Below are 8,838 nucleotides of genomic sequence, written 5' to 3'. Positions count from 1 at the left end.
GGTGGCCTTCCCCAAGGCTCAGGCGGCGGCGGGCGCGCGCGGCGGCGGGTGTGAGGCGCGGGCTGTTGTGCTCCCGGCTCTCCTCTTTCCCCTCGTTGGCGGGTGGTGGAGGCCGAAGCGGTGCTGGGTGCGCTTCCCCTTCCTCTCCCTCCGGCCACCTCCCCCGGCCCCTTCAAGCTGCGCGGTCTCTCCGACGCAAGACTGTCCCGGCCCGGGTGAGCGGCTGTGGGGGCGGCGCTGACGCCGCAGGACGCCCGGGTACCGGGGTGGGCGCTCGGCGGCGGGGTCGGCGGGGACTCTGGGGGTCACCACGGGTCGCGAGGGGCCGCCGGCCTACCCTGCCTCCCGGGGGCAGCTGGGCCAGTCCTGTCGCGGCGCGGGCCGCGGGAGGGAGGGGAAGCTCAGGCGCCTGCCAGGCCCTGCAGGTGGCCGGGTCGCAGGCCGGCCGCGGGAGCTGAGCGGTAACCTTACCCCGGCGACAGCAGCTGGTCGGTTTCTCGAGGCCGGGGCTCGCCGTTGCGGAAAGGGCCGGGTTTCGGGCGTCAGGGCCTTCATAAAGCACGTCTCGGGCCGGAGTCCGTGAGAAGTGGCGGGTAGGTGGGGGTTGTGTGGCCCTTGGTGACAGTAAAGAAGAGGAGGGGGTCACCGAGGTGGGAGAGGCCGGTGTAGGAGGGAAGGTGGGCTAGGCTGCAGCCGGGGTCAGTGAAGTGTTGGGTGAAGTAGACCTTACTCTGCTGCTTTCATCCTCTCTCCCCAAAAAGGATGTAGTTAAAAGCTAAGGTTCAGGATGTTAATTACAGCCGAGGCCTCTTCGTTTCAGATGGTTATGAAGAATGACCTTACTTCCTGGATCCAGAATATTCTCTTAACTCATTTTGGTTTTAAGAGAATCTTTGGGGGCTTTACTTGTTACCTCCTGTGAGAGCTCCTCGTTTGGAAGAACTCGTTATTTTTACTACTACCTTCTTTGAATCCCCCTCCGAATACCACACTAATGAATTATATTAAAAACTAGTCTTAGGTATTTGTTAATGACTTCTTGTCCCACAGTTTGTCGCAGTTAATCAAGGAGCGGTTATGCTTACGATTTTGTAGAAAATTCAATTGGCTTGAGAGCAAGTCCTTAGTTGAACTGTCCAGAAGCAGGTGGTTTGTTCGTTTGCATTTCTGCTTTCAGAAAGGAAATCAGTGTTGTGTGTTGTTAGAAGTTAGGGGCCTATCCTACTAATTTAGACTGATTCTGTGTCCTTTACCTGGTATTAAGTTTTCTGTTTTCAAAATAAGGATAAGCAACTACAACCTTAACCTATTAAAGCTTTAATGGCTTTTTTGTTACTGTTTTTAAATGACAATAGAAAATGGGTTAGATCCGTTGTGTAATGTATTTCAGGAGAAATCCTAAACATAAATATAAAAGTTTAAAATAACGAGTATCTAATGACTGCTTTGTACAGGTCATTTCATGAAATGTTATCAAAATAGCTAATAACTTCCAGATATCAAAGAAACTTCTGGAATTGTGGCCTGCCATTTGTTTTTGTTTTTTCAATGTAAAGCAATGAAGCGATTACCCACACTCTCAGTGTATTAACATACATAGGTAGCATACATTCATGGAAGAGTTCAGATGCATGAGAGAACTGAAGTATTCTAACAGGAGCTACCGATACTGAGACATTACTAATGTTATAAAACATTTGGATACATAAAGATTGAATACCTAACTGCAGTTCTATCATCTAGATAATACATAAGTATTCAAATCTGTTTCCATGGGACTAGGTTTGTAAGCTTGCCATAACATTTGGACTTAATATACCTAAAAGAAAATCATTCTGTTTGACTAGGAATTTGATTTAAAAAATAGTTTAGTCTTCAAGGACTGATACATCTGATAATATTTACCAGTATTTGGTGGTACTGGAGTTTTTATATTAGACCAGCATGTTAAACATTTTTGTAATTTGTTAAAACTATACAATTGGCTTCCTTGAAAAGCATTGATCCTCTATATTTCATTTGACTTTCAGTTCAGCGTTTAATGCTAGAGGGACCTTGTCCACTTGATATATGTTTTCAGCTTTTTTATTTGTGGGAGATGCTCAAGTGTTTTCTGTGAAATGCTTTGACCTCATCTATTAATTCAGGGTCTCCAACCTCCTGAGTAACATACTGTGGCCTATTAGGAACTGGGCCGCACAGCAGGAGGTGATCAGCGGCCAGATAAAGTAATGTAGCTTCATCTGTATTCGCAGCCGCTCACCAGCACTAGCATCACCGCCTCAGCTCCACCTCAGATCATCAAGCATTAGATTCTCATGGGATCCAGTGGTCCCTGTTGCCAAAAAGGTTGGGGACTGTTGCATTAACTAGTTAGGGTTCCAGTCAGAAAAAAAAAAGCCAGCACTCTTTTTTGTGAAGTTAAGGTAGATCCATTGTGTGCTCATGTGCTGCAGTGATAGAAAAGTTTAAAATTTACAGACCACTGGTAATCAATAGTGGGATCTTTCATTTTTGTAAAAGTACCCTTACTCTTTTTACAAGATTCATTCTCAATTGGGAACTTATTTAATCTTCATAATTTGTTCAGCAATCCTACAAAGACCAATTTTTAAGAAAGATTTAGAATAATAGCACAGTAGTTTTTTGAAACCGAAGTACTTAAGAGTTACCAACTCTTACATGGTCTCTTTTGGAGTCATTAGATGACAGCTCTTATTTCTGTTAAAGTTGTAAATCTCAAGTCACAGCAGGAATGCTGGAAGCGGAAAATACTTGTGGAAAGTGACCAAATGATTTTGGTAAACTTTAAAGATTACGTAAAGTGCACAAATCTTAGGTGTACAGCTCAATTAATTTTTACAAGCGTATACACCTGTATAATAACCATTACCCAGATCAAGTCAGTCTCTCCAAAATCCTCCTCATACCCTTTTCCCAGTCACTACCTCCCAGATTAGCTTTGCCTGATTTGAGCTTTATACAACATACATTCTTTTATCTGGCTTCTTTAACTCTTGATACAGCCATGTTGTTACTTGTAACAATAATTGTTTTTGAAATGCTGCATAGTATTTCATTGTATAAGTATACCACAAGTTACATAACCCTTTTAGCATTAATAGGCATTTGGATTATTTCCAGTTTCAGAAACCAGCTGTGAACATTCTTGCACTGTCTTCTGGTGTACATGCGTTTGCATTTCTGTTGAATCTATACCAAGAGTGGAATTGTTTGGTGATAGAGTAAGAGTAGACAACTACAGACAGTCTTCCACAGTGGTTATACCAGTTTATCCTCTAGTAGCGTTGTATGTGAGAATTTAAAAACCCATATATTTTAATTAACAACTTTCTCTAAAACTTAAGTCTTCAACTCCGAGGGTGTTATCATTTTTAGATTATTCTGTTAGAGGAAATAAATCACACTGATGCCTCAACTTCTGTTTTTAGATATGGCTCGTGGACAGCAGAAGATTCAGTCTCAGCAGAAAAATGCCAAAAAGCAAGCTGGACAAAAGAAGAAACAAGGACATGACCAAAAGGCTGCTGCCAAAGCTGCCTTAATATATACCTGCACTGTCTGTAGGGTAAGGGAAACTGAAGGATGTGGGTTTCCCATTAACAATTCTTACATTAGAGATTGGTTTGTATAGGTTAAATTTTTGCAGTTGTGGCAAAATAAATGTTTTACTTGAAATAGGAGATTTGAAAGCTGGTTATTTTAGAAATATATATATATATTTAGAAATCTTTATTTATGATCTTCTCGAATCATCTTTATTCATCCATTCAACAAATGTTTTATTGAATGACTCCTGTGGCCAGGCACAATTTTCTGGGTGTTGAGGAAAAGGAGTGAACAAATCAAAGTCCCTTTCCTCATGGAGAATAGAATAAAGATGTCTTCTTACGGGAAAACAATACACTTTGAATTTTGTAAGATATTCGTGAATAAGCCTCTAGTTATATCATTGGTGCTTTTTTTTCTCCTTTCACTAAATCCATAGTTAGGATGTCTGCACAGAATTTATTCACATTGAGGAGTTCTACTAGAGTCAATATGTTTTATTAGATTTGAAGACTTGTCGTAACAGCTGCTGTTGAGTGCTTACATTGTGCCAGGCACTGCTCCAGGTGTTTTACATGGAGGAGCCCATTAATCTGCACAATAACCCAATGAGATAAAGTACTTTTATTATGTTCATTTTACAGAAGAATTAATTGAGTCGTGGGGATTAAATAACTTGTTGCGGATCACCCAATGAGTGCCTAGAAGGGCTGGGGTCTGAACCCAGGCAGTCCAACTCCAGAACCCACCCTCTGGCCCACTCTGCCACAGAAAAGTGTCCTTAAGTTCCAGAGTCTCTTTCTTGCCTGTTTAAGCTTACCACCCTTGAAGTTAGTGCATAGCTGTACCTAAGGAAAAATACATGTAGGTTGGTCCAGTTCATTTTTTTCCCCCAAAGCCCTATACCTGAGTAGGATTGCTGTGGATGGGAAGGGATCTTGATAAGACATAATTCCTGGATTATCCATTGAAGTCATTACTAACAGAATAGAAGTTCCCAACTGTGTAAAAGTTCTCATTAAGAGGGAGGGAATCTGTTACTCATGCTGAGCTCTGATGCATGCAAAAGAATGAAATTGAGCAGCTTCAGATTCTGTTTGGAGAGAAGCATGGTAAAGTAAAATTCACAAAGTTGCTATGAAGAAGTACTTTGACCTAAAAGTACTAGAGTAGTTTATATATTTAAGAACTCAAACCAACAAAATATTTTTATGTTTTGTCTAATCATGCTAGAGAATAAATGAAAATCCTTTCCTAGGGAAGTCAGCATAGTGTATTTGAGAGCTGCGATACCTAGTACTAGATTAAAGCACATATCTTAGGCAAATTAAGCTCTAGGGTTTATTTCCTCATATAACTTGAAGATCAGAACTAATTTTGATTACTATGAAGTTTCTATAAGAATTCAGGTAACGTTTAACATACATAATAAGAGTTCAGTACATGCTACCTATTTGCATTTAATCAAATAATCAGACTACTTCATCCCCTGTGATCTACCCCTTCATATGTGAAAAGTGGGAATGTTAGGAATATCTTAATTACCATTCTTCATATGCCAACCCCAGTTGTAGGAATTTAAAAAGTGTTTTGTAATTGTCTATCATAAGCAGGCTCAGGATTTGAAAAGCTTACACATTTGTATTTCGTGAATAAGGTCTAACTTTTCATACAATTTTTTAAATTAGACACAAATGCCAGACCCTAAGACCTTCAAGCAGCACTTTGAGAGCAAGCATCCTAAGACTCCGCTTCCTCCAGAATTGGCTGACGTTCAGGCATAAAGTTGTTTACAGGTAATTGACCATTTTTCTCTGTGTTAATGTTAGAGTTATATACAAGAGCAAAATTGTCTTCTGTAATTGTGAAATTGATTTCTACCTTTTAGCTGAGACTTTTGCTTCCCCTTTTTAAGTTGTTTACCTTTGCAATTGTTTGAAGTCCATTTTTGCAGACTGTGCCCTTCCAAACCCTTTAAAACACTCAAGTTCTTACTACTATAGCCAAAAATGTTAGGATGGGGCGGGGAGATGCTAGCCAACTCATCCAAAAATGGAAGAGACCTACCTACGTAAAGAAAATAACTGTTATAAAGGAGTTGAGGATCTTGCTCCCAGAAATGATACTTCTAAGTGGATGAAAATATAGGGCAAAATGTAGGTACATTGTACAAACCCGTAGTTGCTCGAAAATCAGTTTACATGGTTTGTGTGGTTGGGTTCACCCTCACAACCAAATGATTTTGATGATGGTGGTGTGTGTATGTGTGAGAATTATTTCTTTTTAAAGTAAATTACTTAAAGTTCTTTTGTTTAAAAAAACTGTTGACAAATTGATCAGATTAACTCGATAGCTTAGGTATATTGTGCTTTCTTTTTTAGACATTACATAAGTTACATTTGTGCAATGCTTTTATTCACTGAAAATTTTTCTAATGTTTTGTAGGTGAATTCATGACACCTTTGACTCTTCTACTGTCTCAGACCTTAGGTAACAAACCTGCAGCTGCTTTTCTAACAAACTGTTGATCAGCAAAAATAAAGGGGCTACAGAAACACTCATTTTTATGCTGTTCCCTTTTGGGCTTCATGCAAAGACAATTCTGTGTAAATGTACAGTTGACTCTGATTTGGAAATCTGAAAACCAGTCCATCCTTGTTATAAAAATTTTTTTACAATTGTAATTATATTGATGTTCATATTGTGTAAAAAAAACTCATTTAATAAAGTAGTACTTTGATTTTACAACATCACAGGATAAATGGTTCTAGAAATTCTGTTCTCATTTTCCACATCATTTGCCTTATAAAAATCTAATGAATTCATCAGCTAGAATTGCAAGTGCAATTTTTATCTCCCTTTCTCAACTCAGTAGCAGGTTCGTTAGTTAAACTAGAGCAGTCTCATTCATTAAATTTGTGTACACAATTCAATAGGCAGCTGCCGATCTAGGTGAAGAATGACTTACTTGCTGCCTTAGTATATTGCAATCATGTGTCTCTCCCCCCCTCTGATTGTTTCCCGTGTTTGAGGTTGAAATATTTCAACTTGCCGTATGACCTGGCTATAGCTGCCCGCCAAGTATACCCTCTAGATAAGTGATAAATTCCTAAAGCAGTTGGATTGTTAGCCATTCTGAAAAATTAGGTTCTGAAATGTATGCCATGATGAAATAATTAGCCTATCATTTATTAAAAAGTACAATAGAATATATGTGAACTGGTAAAGCTCTATCTTTTATAAATTATGCTGGAATCTTTGAAAATTCTTCAAGTTCTTTAATTTGAAATTGAAACCCATAATTTTGAAGGCATTTTCGGAAGTTATTAACAACTTGACCAATTCTAGAATGGATTTTGCATTAACAAGAAGATTGGAATGATTCGTGGCTGGGTCATTTCCCAAAACCCTCTCCCTGCTTTCCTTTTTGAGTAGTTGATTTTAGGAGTTTGCTTTGTGCTGGTTCCTAAAATCAAAGACTGTGTACAGTATGACTTCACCTGAACTAGAAAAGTATTAAAATAGGCCAGTATCCACATTCACTTGGCTCTGAGGATGGGGAAGTAGGTTGATTCAGATGGATGAGGTAAATTCTACCTAAAGGAGACTAATTTTAGGGTTCTTCTAATTTGCTTTTGTCAACTATTAACTTTACGAGTGAAACTGCTATTAACTCAGTTTAAATTTTAAAGTTAATATAATAGGAAGAACACTGAAATATTTACTGGTAATTGCTTAGAGCCACAAATCTGATCCTGTGGATTACAAAATGCATTTTGTCTTTCTGCTGTAACTCATCACTGCATATGCTTTGTAGCTGTGCATATTCTGCCCACTTTGTCTTCACTGTAAATTTAAAATACAATGTTTCCAAGGAAAAGCTTCAGTGGTGATAGTTTCTTAGCAACTCCTATTCTTATACTCTTACTTTAAAATAGTCATTTTTTTCATGTATTTAATTTTCTGTGTTTCAGATTTAACATGTTATTTCCTTATATGTTGATTACCAGAACATTAGAAGTTGCCTAATTGCTTGTGGGTGTTACAGAAGTTCTGGCTAAATTACAATTTAAAGGTTTTTTAAAGTGCTTTGAGCATATGTATATTTATGTTCAGTAACAAATCATTTAAAAACCATTCACAAGTTTTGGTTTAATTTTTTCATTTTACTCAAATAAAAGCTTCTTTGTTCTTGTATTTAACCCTTATTTATAAGCAGCTGAACACATCATATTTAGCTCTATATCTCAATGATGGGGAAATAGCTGCACTGATCTTGCACAAAACATTAATTCTCATACTCCAGGTGAGGATTATTAGTACAGTCCCCTTTTTATTGTGTTTCAGTTGAATGCTATGAGGGGAAAATTAAAATTCTTAAACATCCTTGTTATTTGGAGATTCTTTAACACACCACAGTAGAGTTTGTTATGGTGTCTTCAAAGACTTGATAAAAGACGCTGAGAGAACTGGTCCATTTGTATTCTGTATTTCTATAAGTTGCCAAAAAGAATGGGGTTAAGATTAAATTGTTTCCATTCTCCTTGGTATGGATCTATATCCCCATGTTTAACTGACACACTGGAGGCTCAGGTGTGTGATGTAATGTATTATTAAAGAAGATATTAAAGAAAACAAAACTAGTCTAATTTCTTCTACATTTTAGTTATTATATTGCTTCGCTTTTTTTCATCTTAGAATTGTCTCAACTTAGAATTGTCTCTTAAGTGTAGAGCTCAGTAGTTGTAAGGATAGCAAGAGATGTCTTTGATTTCTCATTGTTTTTCCCATGTTTTTCCATTTGGGGTCTATAAAATATTACTTAAAATGAAAGGAAGAAGGTTGTTCAGAAACCTTGCTCTATTGAGTAAGTGTACTAAGTTGTTGAAAAAGGGAAGTAATTGGCTATTAATAGAAAAATACTAAAAAATGTTTAGGTCAGTTAATCGAATTGGATGGCTATGTCTTTTATGACACTCAAATTTGAGATAACACTTGGTTTTATATTAAAAATACTGTATTGCTAATTATTCTCATAATTTAAACCTGAGATGTATGTTGCATGAATAAGGTAGAATTTACCAACATTATTATTGAAACTACTGAATCTGAATTAATTTGTGCTAGATTTTCATTTTTGTAGGGGTCGTGGATTTGGTTTGGTTTTGGTTAGAGATACCTGCTTTTTAGAGTGTATAGCAATGAAGATCAACACTAGGGGGTTGTGTTTACTGCGACTTTACATTCTGAAATCTTTCAGGCTAGCCT

The 8,838-nt window shown here is 38.0% G+C and overlaps 1 protein-coding gene across 2 annotated transcripts; it reads left to right on the top strand.

Moving 5' to 3' along the window:
* On the top strand, positions 1-6,332 carry ZNF706 (zinc finger protein 706). Of its 2 annotated transcripts, none has more exons than XM_016147546.2 (4): positions 1-215; positions 3,453-3,589; positions 5,259-5,366; positions 6,016-6,332. In XM_016147546.2, exons 2-3 carry the CDS (start codon positions 3,455-3,457, stop codon positions 5,352-5,354), a joined length of 231 nt encoding a protein of 76 aa, XP_016003032.1. In that variant the 5' UTR covers positions 1-215; positions 3,453-3,454; the 3' UTR covers positions 5,355-5,366; positions 6,016-6,332. The 2 variants fall into 2 exon arrangements, with proteins under 2 accessions (XP_016003032.1, XP_016003033.1); XM_016147547.2 differs by lacking the exon at positions 1-215 and adding an exon at positions 391-593.
* Positions 6,333-8,838: the final 2,506 nt, after the last annotated feature.

The sequence above is a fragment of the Rousettus aegyptiacus genome, unplaced genomic scaffold, assembly GCF_014176215.1.
Source record: "Rousettus aegyptiacus isolate mRouAeg1 unplaced genomic scaffold, mRouAeg1.p scaffold_m13_p_15, whole genome shotgun sequence".
In the NCBI taxonomy this organism is placed as follows: domain Eukaryota; kingdom Metazoa; phylum Chordata; class Mammalia; order Chiroptera; family Pteropodidae; genus Rousettus; species Rousettus aegyptiacus.
The sequence above is the reverse complement of the archived record's forward strand: the minus strand, read 5'-3'. Positions and strand labels throughout refer to the sequence as shown.

Bases quoted from the DNA above. Each gene is read 5' to 3' on its own strand.
- ZNF706 (XM_016147546.2), top strand. From the start codon at position 3,455: ATGGCTCGTGGACAGCAGAAGATTCAGTCTCAGCAGAAAAATGCCAAA. The intron at 3,590-5,258 runs GTAAGGGAAACT...TTTTTAAATTAG, and splicing joins ATACCTGCACTGTCTGTAGG to ACACAAATGCCAGACCCTAA.